The following is a 13,497-nucleotide window of genomic DNA, read 5'->3' on the forward strand; positions in this document are numbered from 1 at the left end:
GTGCAACCCACAGCCCCACTGGCCCAGAGGGTGGCACCAGGCTGCAACCCACAGTGCTCAGGAAGCTCTGAGCGATGGGGGAATAAATTCTCCCTGCCCTCAGAGCTCTGGGCTTGCCTGGGAGCTGCAGTCACTCCTTTCCGCCAGGCACGTGTTGAGCAGTTCTGGTTTCAGCCAGAGAAGGGCACTATTACATACACAATACCCCATTTGCACCTTGCAATTTCCCTGTGCTTTGGTCTTTACAACTGTCCCATGGGGCATTTGGGACTGAGCTTTGTAATGGAGAAGTTCTGCAGGCTACACATTTGCACAAAATTTCTGGCAGATGTTAACACTGTGCAGGTTACAGCTCCTCACTCAACCGGAGGGCTGAAAGCACTGGGAGGACAAAGAGCCTAAGAAAATTAAGCTGCCCAAATACAGCATAATTGTTCAGATTCTGAAGAAAAGAAAGAAAACCAAACTCCACAACCCCAAAAAATTCTGATAATCCTGCCTTCATTTTCCAAATGTCACGGCTCATTTCTAATTAACTTTACTGACCTTTCTGGCAAAGCATTACTGGTGGTGCCACTAAAGTTTTACTCATTTTTCCCATCACAGCCAGCAGCACAGTGAGTGATATAATGCAGATGGGGATCCTGCAGCCACACTTGATCAGGACCTGTGCTGCAATCCTACTGCATCCACTGCAGCAAGAGCATGCCCTGCTGTGTGGCACTGCTTACAGGCTGCCAGCTCCTGAACCTGGTCAGCCCTATTCCCCTGTCACAATTCCCAAAGCCTTTCCTCAGCTCATTATTACAAACATAAAGGGCAATTTGGGGGTTATTTTTCCTCCCACTCCATCTAACAAGCTGGGATACACAAGCAAGTGAAACCTCCCTGGGTAACCTTGAAAACATTTACTTGAAAACAAGTTCTTAATGAACTTGCACCTCAGTTGTTTTAATTGATCACTTCAGAGAAATAAAGAGTGAGCAGACTGCTACTTTACGTCACTTGCAGGTTTGTTATTGGCATGAGGGCTTATCTGGTAGCAGTGCTGGGGTTTTTTTCCAGTGAGAATCATTAGTTCTTTCTAAGAGGCCAGACTTTCTTTCTTTCATGTTCTATTCTTCAAGTCTCCTGCTAAGAGACTCTGTACTGGGGTTTCAAAACAAGAAGAAAAATCAATATCAATTACACCAAAGCATTATTAAGAAAACAGTTTCCTTTGTGATTGGTAATAATTTTAATTATGAAAGTAATGATTTTATTACCCTCAGTAAGGCCTTTAATCCCTGAAGTGTGCTGAGATAAACTTTCAGTAGACTGCATTGCTGTAACGTTTGACTGAAAGACTCTCTCAGTGCAAATGGAGAAAAAACACACTGAAAAACTAAGCTCAGGGGATAAGGTCTGAGTGCCAAAATAGTCGGTGGTGATGCTGATTTACAACACCTGGAGATCTTTTCTATCATGTTCCCTATTTTTGAACATCTGGAAAAATGTTCTGTAAATTAGATTGGAGCCTGAGTTTCCCCTAGTTGGCACCAAGCAAGAGGTAAGAAATTTTATTATTTTGAAATTAGAAAAGCTGATGACTCAGTTATTTGGCTTTTCTCAGCTCCATCTTAAAAGCAGTTACAGTTTTGATCCCTAATAGTTCACCCTAAAGCTGTTGCAGAATCCAACTGTCCCAAGCGCTGACCCTACCAAATGTGCTCATGATTGGGTAGAGCAGTGCCAGGGGACAGGTACCACTCTCTCCACCCTGCTTTGTGAAATGCAAAGAAAGGAATTTTTCTTTGGAAGATGAGAGGAGAGAGCAGGCACCTGCCACTGCTGAGCTGTCTGCTTTTTTCCCTTGGGTGTGTCAGAAAATGATCCTTTCCAGAGAAATGAATTCAAAGTGCAAAGGGGGAGCTTGTGGTCTCTGAAGCAGTGAACCGTGCCAGCTCAACACACACAGACAGGGTGATGGCTCTGTGCAAGCACGACCCTGAGCCTTGTGGGCAAGGAAGACCTGGCAGATAAGCACAAGGGGATCAAAAGGAACAGGGGGAATTTGCACACACTGGCGTTGATGGCCAACAAATGAGGAGCTGCTTTGCATACAGATACGATGATATTGAGGGCTTTAAGGTACTTTTTAAACTATCATCCATAAGCACTGAACTGCTGGGGTGATATAAACTGCACTCTGCCACACCTTGGTCTCATCACAGGGGAACACACCAGGCTCGGGTTTATGGGCAGGCAGGACGTTTCCTCTGCTGAGCTGCTCTGGCTCCCTAGATCAGCATGCCCTGCAACATGCTCAGATGTGAAGGCAACTGGCTCAAGCTGGTGGTTAAAATCACAGAATTACTAAGATTGAAAAAACCTCTGAGTCCAACCCAGCACTCTCATGTTCATGACTAGACCATATCCCCAGCTACCACTTCCATACATCTTTGGAACACTCCCAGGGATGATGATTCTTCTACTTCCCAGGGCAGACTATTTCAATGCATGACCACCCTTTCAGTAAGAAGATTTTCCTGCTATCCAATCCAAACCTCCTCTGCCACAACTTGAGGCCATTTCCTCTCATCCTGCCATTTGCTATCTGGGAGAAAAGACAGATGCCCACCTCACTAAAACTTCCTTCCACACGGGAGGTCCTTCATTCCTGGTGGGAATACAATAATTTTCACATGTTCATCTCTATGTGGAGAGCTGTAATTCAAGCAAGTGGTGTCTGGATACAGGGACAACTGAGGGCTGGAATCCCCACAGTCATGCTCAATTCAATGCAGGGATGGTGCACAGTGATGCCATTAAAATTATATTGGACATGATAACACAGCTGCTCCCTGAACATTTGACTAGAACCCAGGCTATGACTTCTCATTTATTCAAAGTCTGCCATACTTTGAAGTGCAAACATAATGCAATGCCTATTTGCACAGAGATTTGTCACTTTCTGCCATATATGGAATTACACTGACATAGTTTATGCTGCTAAAGTATGAAAGGAGCTCTCTAGGAAGAAAATATTAAATAATGATCTTCGCTGGAAAGAAACAGCTCATAGGGTAGCTGCTTTCCATCACACTCATTTTATAGCAATTCATACCTCAACTCACAGGTTATAACCTAAAGGGCTTCACACACCTCATAATCAATATCCAAGTGATCTGAATCCCCCTTTGTGCGGAAGTGCTGGGTGTGCTTGTCCACGGTGAAGTTCACTTGCTTGTTGAAGCGTTCTATGAGAACTGAGTGCCAGTGCTGGTCATCCAGGAGGCTGCCCAAGGTGACAGAGGTGTGGCTGTTACTGAAGTGCAGGTTGGAGTCCCCTGGAGTGGCACAGAGAGGCAGAAGACACCAGAGTTACCTCCAGACTCTTGACTGGAGCATGAGGACTCAAAGCACAGAGCAGAGCTCCAGGATACAAGCCAGGCTCCAGGATACAAGCCAGGGCTCTTGGAAGCAAATTCTTTTCAAAGACTGCCTTAGATTCCTTGGTCTCCTATTCACACACATGTGTGCATACCCCCCACCACACACACACTCTTTCCCTGTGAAATCCTTGTGATGAACCAGGAGGTGTCACAGATGCTGCACTCACACACTGCAGCAGGCAGGACATTATTACTTTGTCTGTATCCTTGATTCTGCCAGGCTTTTTTGGTCCTGGTGGCTTAAGAGCTTCCTTTGGGTAACACCAAAATCTTCTGTCTAATCACATCAACAGACCACTCCTGACACTTCACTGTCAACTCTGTGCTTTCTGCATTTTAACAAGAAAACTGTTTAAAAAAAAGGGCACTAGTCAGTGAAGCAATAAGAGTGTTTTGTTCAGCTCATAAAAATTCTTAAACCTGGCCTAGCTCTCCAAAAGTATAGATCACAAATCATAAAAATATTTAGGCTGGTAATTTTAACCCAGTAATTTCAAGCACTCTTCTGTTTTCCAGCTGGCTACATGTCTGAACACTTCAGAGCCTCTCACTGAAAGGGAGTGTGTATCCTCCTTTACATTCCCACAGAATGGAAAGAACACATGCTCCAAAACTGCCAGGCAAGATGCAAGCAGATTGAAGAGAAGTCATCAAAACCCCTGTCATGACATATGAATGCAAAAAAGAGGACCTGAAATGGGTAAAATTTTGTACACTTGGGGCTACAGCTGAAGAAAAAACCCAACTCATCTCAGAATGCACATTCACAACGGTATCTCCTCTGGAAGTTACATAATATAATTAACTATAGTATACTCTTATCCTAGCACAGAAAATTTGTAAGAGGACAATTCAGTGGGGTAGATTCCCCCATTCAGAGCTTTGGGATGTAGGTTTTTGGTTCAAGTAACATCCAAATCCCAAATCAGAAAATGATGCATTATCATTTCCAAACTTTGCTGAAAAACAAAGAAGAAAAGAAAGAAAGCACAACCTAGGGACTCAACAATTAATGAGCTTATGTAAAAATGAAGTCCAACAGCTGTGGAAAATAGTTACTGATTTCTAAAACAAACATAATTAAGCACAAGGGGAAAAATGCCCAACCTAAACCCCTCAGTATGAGAAACATGAGCCAGCAGAGACTGCTGAGGCCAGTACCATGGGACACCCACAGATGAAGCCAGTGAAGATTTTGCAGTAAGGCTGGAAGAGGGGAGCATGATCATTCCTACTGGAGTAGCCTCAAAGTGCTTCAGTGTATCCATCAGGGAAAAAACCAAGCATCCTTCTACAGGAAAAAAATAAGACAGCCTTTCCTCTGATGCTCTGATCCAACATGATTGCACAGTGATAGCCTTACAGATATTGAAGAAGGAATATTCAGAGTTTTCAGGAGAAAACATGCAGCAGTGTGAACAATGTTTTGACCAGAATGTTATCATTGAAATTCTGTACTCTCAGCTCAGCTCTGAATCACTGAGTGAATGGAAAAAAATTAGACACAAACCAAAAATAAGCCTTTCCTGCAGTCCAAAGACCACTTCCTGAGAATGCTGTTCTTAAAAATAATATAAAAATCCCACCCACATGCAAAAAAAGAAAAAAAAAAGAAAAAGATAAGAAAAAGGAGCTATGTGAAGAATCAGAAGTAGTCATTGAGCAGTTCTGCCTTGCTCAACACTAGTTAGAGTAGCCAAGGTCTCAGCTCAGCTGCCATGTCCTGCATGACATCAGCACACAGAATGTTGATATCAGCTGAAGTTTGCAGATACTGTCTAATAAAAATAAAAGATTTATATGCAAAACCATAATCCTAATTACCCTTACCCAGGTTGAGGTGCAAGGAGAGCTTCCCTTTCTGCAGTTCCAAGGTTATGTAGTCTCCACGCTGTCCTTCTCCATGGAATAAGACTCCATCCCCCTGCATGCTCTTGAACTTCAAGGAAACTACATCTTTGAATGTGCTCATAAGCTTCTGATTGAACCTGTAGAGAAGTGAACTTCTGCCATCAAAGTCTGCAATATCTGACTCTGGAAGAAAGAAAATGGCAAAATGGCAAGGAGGGGCAGCGTCAGAAGAGGGATTGTATTTTTTTCAGGATCTTTTCAAATACAGTTTGGAGTCAGGTATTGTTCTGAGAGTACATCCAGAGGATGCACAGGTCATTTGGGCAACCTGATTTCATCCATTTCCAATCCTCTCCCTCTCCTGGAGAAAGGGAACATGAGGATAAAACCAGAATCCCTCTGCACTTGCCTTCCTCATATAACACTTCTCTTTCATTTAACTTTCGAGAACAGAACAGGTGCCTCCCATCATATTCAGATCTCCAGAACATCCCTTGCCACATTTGCTGTTCCTCTCAAATGCATTCAGGATGTTATTCATTACTTTGAACACTTCAGTACTCACTCCACTTCTGCAGCTTCACAAGAGTCTGTTGAGCTGTTCCTGCATGTCAGCCATGCCTGCATCCACCTCTGCATTCTGATAAGGATCCCCTCAGCCTCCGAGGGCTGGCTGCTTGCTTGTGATGGGCATTTATCAGCCATGTTTCTGCATGCAAATTGACTAGGCTGGCAGGGATAGTCAAATATCAATTCAAAAAGCTTTTGAAGAGATTTCATGGGAACTGGGCATCTAAACTGATTATACACCTTTGAAAATCCTATTAGAAACATATTTTCCCCTACAGCCAGCTTCTAAAATCCCAATCATTCTGGTAGGAAACAAGCTTTCTGTTCCTCACTTGCAATTAATATTTTCTTTGGCAGCAGCAGCCTGAAGTACTCTCTCTGCTTTAAAAAATTGTCTTTTAAGTAAAACATATTTTTAAACAAAATTTTAATGCATCTCTAACCAGGATATTTCAGGTAGCTTTAAATACTTTTAACTAATATCTTGTACAAAAACATCTGACTGACATACATTACTTCAATTCCAATTTCTATCCAACTGCAATTTGACACAATTTATGTATAAGGTATCAATTTTGTCAATTGGTATTTTCTGTTGTTAAGAAAAATATTAAAAATTAAGAATACCAGACAATGAAGAATTTGAACAGAGGTTTATTAAACTACATAACTGCTGAGGCAAAGGCACAAAACCAAGTAACAACTTCCTAGTGCCCAAAAAGAAAGAATGTAGACTCTCTCTTTGCAAACCATACATTTCAATGATAAACCAAAGCTATCAGTTTTCTATTTTCTTCTGAAAAATAACTGAGAGGTTCATAGGATCAAGACTTCCCGTCAGCAACTGTATTGTGATTCAAGTCAGTAATTTAAGTCACCTTAACTCCATTGAGAGCTTTTTTATCCTTTTAAGCATTAACACTAGTTTCATCTGCTCCTTTTTAAAAAACAAAAATACTAAGAGCTGGGGGAGAGGGTTTTAACCTTTTTTTCTCTCTTTTTTTTTTTAAGTGAAAAAATTAAAGAGGTCTGCAATTAACAACTATTAAAAGCTCAGAAAATAAAACAGCTGTTAACGATTTGTTACCATGGAAACTATCATGAAAATTTCTGCCTATCAGTATGACAGTTTGTACAGGAGTTTGATGGCACACTTACAAACTTGTAGGGGGCACAACACTTCAATTTGATGCAAAATTCTGTAACTCCATGGCCAACTTAATGCCAAATCAGAAGCAACTGATTTTTTTTATGAGACTAAAACTACAAAGAAACTCAGTCCTGGGGAAAATTCACTCTTGAATAAACTAAGACCAACTTATCTGTGATGTCAGAATTATAACAGGCTATTTCCCTGCATGTGTGGAATAGTTGCTAGTTTAGGAATTATCACAAATATGAAAGTATTCCTGCCATCTGTTTTTAAGTTCTGAATTAGGTGTTATGAAACAGATTCTTCAGAATTGCTGACTTCTCTCTATTGACACCTTGACTGCCAGTTTCTATAAAGGGAATTAAATTCGCAGTTTAGTTCTTGTGAATTTCCCCTAACTACATTAAATACTACAATTTGGTTAAAGTAAATCACAAGTGTCTTATAAAAATGGTTTCACTTCAACACAGGCAGCAATTAGGAAATAGCTTATAAAGAATTTACAGTCTTTGATTTCCAGAGCATTTTGCAACTAAAGTTGATTTTTCTCCTAGCTCTTAAAAACAAAGGTACTGCAGGAGCAAGGATGCCCTGATTCAATGCTGCTCAAAAAGTGGCCCTTTTAAATCTTATTCCTAAAATCCAAGGCTCCAGCCAGTCTAAATTCACACTTCAGTTCTTGTTCTTAACTCTCCATTAAGCCACAGCATAACATGATTTCTTGAAGAGCTCTACTGCTGACATTTACAGAGCATATCACAAAGGAAAACTTGTTTCTGAAAAGCTCTGCTCCACTAATTATCAGTTGTGAGCACATTGGCCAATAAATAGCCCTGAATGAAACGAGAATATGTCAAATAAATGCTAACACTGGCAGCCAAAAGTCATTAGTGGCAGTTTGCATGACAACAAATCGTTGGTTCCTGTTAAAAAGAGCCACTCCAGAAAACCTGCTTGGTGTTTGCTTAGTGCTTCTGCAGTCCATGTATGTCCATAACCCTCTTCCAGCAGGAGAATGAGGATCCAAAACGTTTCAAGTCTCAGAAAATCTGTAGCAATAACAGACTAAAACACAACATGTGATTTCATCCTGCACTGCCTGCTGGTGTTCTTACGCTCCCTGAAGACAGACTTTACTCATTCTGGGCTCCTCTCTACGCTGTCCTCATCAACAAGGCTGTTGGCAGGCTGGCAGCAGCGAGAGCACAGAGCCTGCTCGTGCAGCAATCTGCTCCCAGCAGCAGAGAGGAAACACAGCCACGCTCAAGAAGAAAGTCCTTCCTCCCAGTGACTTTGGGGAAAGGGAACACTTACTTAACAAAGATATTCTAAACCAAGAATAACTCTAGGAACAGTTGCCATGTGAGACAGGAACTTTCAGTCTCGAGCTTGCACCAATGAACAGAATCTTTAACTCCTGGCAGAAGGGAAGAGGACAACTCCTGGTCTGAACAGATGCGTTCCCTGGACACTCACAGCTCACTGCCTGGAATGACCCTAAAGCCAAGCCCACCTCTCTCAGACATGCAACCCAAGGGATGCATGTGAATGACTACTTCAGAGGTGACTGTTCTGCCATGCAGCTTTATCCCTGTCAAAAATCTCAGCTTCATTTGGGTAAGCAATCATGTGGGTATTTACCTTGTGCATTTGATTACAAACATGACTGGTCAAGGACCATCAGACATTAAGCAGTTGTGTGCAATGAGTTATTTTCTATCTCATAGGAAGTCAAAGGAGAGGATGAAGGAAGGTGGGGAAAAAAAAAAAGAAGGAGAAAAAAAGAAAGAAAAAGAATCCAGTAAAAATATCATTTAATAAAAAGGCACAATATCAGATCATATTCCCCAAAGCAATGGCAGCAAAATATGAGAAATCAGAGTCCTGAACTGCAAATGAAGAATTCTGCTCTCACAAGACACCCTGTCTCACACATCATTGTTTCTCCTGTGGTATCCCAGCCTGTTAACTGCACATACACCCAATTCTGCTGATGCACCTTGGGCTGTTAACCAGTTACAGAATATCATCAGCATCTTCAATGCACCTATAAATCTTATCCTATAAAAGCAGTTGTGCCAGCAATTTTCTTTTCCCTTGCGCTAAGCTAACAAGACTTTTCCCAAGTATAAAGATACACTTGTCGCCCCTCGCCACCTCCAACATCAAAAGCAATTGGTTTGCCATTTGTCTGAGCATGTCCTCTGCTGCAGCTCTGCTTATCTGTTACAAATACACTGCTGGAGCCACTGCTGCAAAGGGATAGCAAGGGCTTACACGTATTTCTGCATGGAACTTTCCACAGAACTCATCATCAATCCTTTTCTGAACAGGAAACATTAATGTATGTTTTCAGATCATCATCTCCTTCCTATTTTCAAGATCCTATTTTGAGGATACCAGATGAGATATTTACAGCAATTTAAAAAAATGTAATCACTTTCATTTAAATACATACTTTCTGAAGAAAGTAAACATTTAGCAGGCTATCTGTGAATTACACTTCTATGATGGCCTTGGAGTCCTTTATTCATAGGAAATTCAATATGTATGGAATAGGATCAGGTACACTCATAATCTGAAATAGCTTTTCTGTTCAAAACATGTTTTTATTTTTCCAAAGAAACAATATCAACTGGCAGCCAAATAGAGGGTGAAAAGAAAAAGAGAAGAAGAAGAAGAAAAAAAAAAAGACAAAAAATGAAAGCTCTTTTGTTTGACAGGGAGAGTTGAGGAATAAATTCATAGTAAGTTATTTCTAGCAGAAGCAATAAACAACAGCAAGTGCCATTCAGCAGCAGCACAGTTCCATCACAGGCTGTTACCCACTCTGGCATCCAGTGCACTCAGCAGGATTCCTCAGCATGTTTTGTTGCTGTGTCCTGGCAGAGTGTCACCTGGCAGGTGACCTACAAGACCTGATGCCTGCCCCATGCCCCCTACTAAACAGCCATCAATGAAAGCTGCACTTGCAAAAGTTAGCACAGGATTGTGTTCCTGGGGCCTCTCGAGCAGAGAATACCGCATAGGAGAGTCCAATACCAAAAACGAGATGATAGACCCTTCTGCTTCCACAAGACTGTCACATTCACCTAAAAAGGCAGCAGGGAGGCCATACATGGCTCTTACAGATGGATTTATATCAGCTGCTGCTGTTTCTTCTCTCAGCATCCCATCCCTTCTTTCATGTACATATAGATACATGCATGAAGATGGTGCACATTCAATACACTTGTTCTTCTATTTCAGTTTCCTCACTGGCTTGTTCAACAGCCCATTTCTAGAAACTTAAGCTTTCCAATTTTAAATTTTTTTTCCCAGATTATTAATATTTCTTATGCTACAACTGAACACAGTGGATGAGTCTGTCTGCTATCAACTTTACAAAATGCATTTATGTAGTTGTACACCAGCTCAGGATCTGCAGCAGATATTCTGTCAGTATACCACTAAAGATGACATTTTAAAAATGATCAAACATCTTTTGTACAGTGCTGGTGTGTCTGGGTTAGGAGTAGCCAAGTCAGTAAAACTATATAAGCACAACTTGTAGACAGGTATTGCTTGGCATATGCAATTTGCCAGAGAGAAATGTGAATGGCACATTTATATAAATGGAATGAATATTTCAACACCCTGTAAAAGTTTTATGAATCCCTTTATTTCTTTTCTGGCTCGCTTTAATCTCATACCTTAATTCTGCACAAGCACTTTTATTTCCTGCAACTACAGGGTACAGGACAAAGATGAAGACTTAGATGATAACACAAGGCAACTCAGCCTGCAAGTGATTCTGAAATCTTCTTTGTATCACAGAAAACACGACAGTCTGACATGAAAGTAGTGCTCATGAAGTAGATCACATGGACTACCATCAAAAAAAGAAAAAACAGCCACAAAAGTTTCAATCTTCCCATAGTTCAAGTTCTATTTGTTACACAACTGTTTGGACTATACTCTTCACTAGAAGAAGAAAGCTCTTGAAAACAGATTAGCTGTCTGTTTCAGAATTACGTCACCAAAGGCGTAACTCAAAACTCAAAAAGTTTATTAAACTTCTCTTTCATTTAGCTTAGATGAATTTAGGTTGTCTCCCAAATAGTTTTCATGCTTATTCTGCTACAGCCCATTATCTGTGCTTGGGAGGAGCAGATAAGAACCTAAGCTAAATTGGGAGATGTACCAGTACAGTGGTGTCACATGATGGTCACTTGTGCCACACCACCCTGAATTTATCAGTAAAATGCTGCTAATCCCCTGAACTCTCCACAACAAAATCTCTCCCCTTTTCAGCAGCATCTCAAGTCACAAAAATGAACAGAAAGTCACCTGAGAAATAAATATTGGACTTGTATTTCCTCATGAGCGGACTTCCACTTTCTGCAATGGAGCATCATCAGTCCTTTTGCCTTACATTCACAATCTGCCACAGTCACAGGTTGTACATCTGCAGAACTATGACAAGATTTCTCACCAAAACACCCCAAGCCAGCAACATTTACCAGCTGCTCCAAAGCCCAAAACACTACAGACCATATCATCAAAGACCATCTCGTTTTAAGAGTGGCCAAAGAAAACTGTTGTGTAAAAGCAATTAAATCAGCAGATAGGTTTTCTGCACTCTGAAGCTATAAAGTCATCAACTCCAAATACAACCAGAGCTGCAGAATCCACAGAACTTCACAACTAGGTAACTGGCTGCAAACTCACAAATGAACTGTTTAGGCAAATATAGCCCTACAGAGCTCCTAACTAGCCTTGTGACCTTCAGTGGGCAGGAGGTTTTGCAGCATGTGACTGCCTGGCTCCCCCAGATGCAGCAAATTGCTCTGTGGCGGGCTCAGCCCTGAGGAGGCTCCACCAGCTGAGTGAGATGGGCAGCACATCCCTGGGCAGAAAGGCAAGAGCAACTAATATAAAAAATAAACAATGGCAATGTGTTTCATGTTACATTCTAACTCATAAAACTTTTACTGCACTCTTCCCACAGCACCACCAGCACCAAGTAAAAGCTCTTTAACAAAATGTAGGTTAAGATGCAGCCACTTACTGTAAGAGCAGCCGAAGACCTCAACTCTCAGTCCTATCCGCCCACCAATGTTCCACCTCAGGGGGATGAAGCGCAGGAATCGAGCTTTCACTGAGTGCAGCAGTTTGTGGTGCACCACACTGTCAGCATTGCTGTTCCCTGTGAAAACCTGGAAGGACAAAAAACTTGGTGAGACATTGAGCAACAAGAGGTGAACACAGCACTCTGAACAGAGGCTGTCAACTGTCACCCCTCTTCACGATTCTTAGTCTCAAAAATTACTTAAAATTATTTAAACTGATTGTCAAGTTTTCTGCTAATTGCTGCATCTCTTATGAAGGGAAACAAGGGAGACAGCAGCATCTCAGCAGAGTGGGGATGTATACACAGAGATACAAAAGCAGGTTGTAGATGGGGATGGTGCTGAAGATGCTGCACAATTTCTCCTAAGCCAGGCTATTCCTGTGCACTGTAATACTCCATCAACCCCTAAAATAATCAGAGTCCTGTCAGCACAGTGAAAGACGGGGCATGATTTAGCCTTTGGTGCACTCATGGAAGCACTAAATAACAGACACAAGCCACTAAAGTTCTTGAGAGTCTGGGAAGAACAGGACTTCCAGATACCAACAGAAAACTCGAGCAAGAAACAGGAGGAGATAAAAGCCTGAGTAAGTACACAGGAGAATCAGCGTTTTGACTGTGTTTGCACCCCAGAGAGCTAAAGCATGCAAACATAATAATTTAATTTCTTTCCTTACCTATTTAATTAATTGCCTGAAACAGCAAGCCAAAATTAATGGCCCAAGTCAGAATTATAACTTAGCAAGAGGAAATTCTCTCATGGATGAAGAATGACCGAGGGATTTCAAAGACAAACCTTCAGAAAAACTTCAAGGCTGTATTCCTGCCTGAAGCATTTTCAATTCATCTTTACACCCTTATCTGTAATACTGGCCCAGGAATATCACAGACTTCCTGCAATCCTCAGAACATTTCAGTAATTCAGCTAGGATTGAAATTTGAAGCTAACAGTTTTGTAAAACATGAAAAGCAAAGAGAGAACACAGAAAAACATAATCTCACAGGAGAGCCATATTTGTAAAAGAGGTCCTGCATTTTGTAAGCATAAAATTTCATCACAAAAAGTTGTACCAGTTTAAAATGCTTCTGCAGTTCAAAAATTGGCACCATTCACCAACACAATGTAATTGTGAGCAAAACTGGAATAAGCCCATTAAAGCAGACCTACAATTCATTTTGATGGTTCAAGGATATGTTAAAGAGATTAAGAGTTCATCTCCATTCATTGTTTTTCCTCAAACACAAGCATTCCAACATTTTTCCAAATGTTATTATAGATGGTGTAAAACCTCAAATCTAGCATATTCTTGTTTTACTAAATTCAGAATTCAATTGTTTTATTAGAACTATATTAAATAAACAATATTCTGGAACAT

General features: G+C 41.1%; 1 protein-coding gene across 2 annotated transcripts in view; it reads right to left on the minus strand.

Moving 5' to 3' along the window:
• Positions 1-13,497, minus strand: part of CNTNAP5 (contactin associated protein family member 5) — a 267,969-nt gene that overhangs the window by 133,929 nt on the left and 120,543 nt on the right. For both annotated transcript variants that reach the window (XM_064718412.1, XM_064718411.1), the window contains exons 5-7: positions 12,059-12,206; positions 5,265-5,468; positions 3,145-3,329 (exon numbers count right to left, since the gene is read on the minus strand). In XM_064718412.1, the coding sequence (XP_064574482.1) occupies positions 3,145-3,329; positions 5,265-5,468; positions 12,059-12,206 (537 nt within the window). The remainder of the gene's footprint in view (positions 1-3,144; positions 3,330-5,264; positions 5,469-12,058; positions 12,207-13,497) is intronic.

Source organism: Zonotrichia leucophrys, chromosome 7, assembly GCF_028769735.1.
Source record: "Zonotrichia leucophrys gambelii isolate GWCS_2022_RI chromosome 7, RI_Zleu_2.0, whole genome shotgun sequence".
Classification (NCBI taxonomy): domain Eukaryota; kingdom Metazoa; phylum Chordata; class Aves; order Passeriformes; family Passerellidae; genus Zonotrichia; species Zonotrichia leucophrys.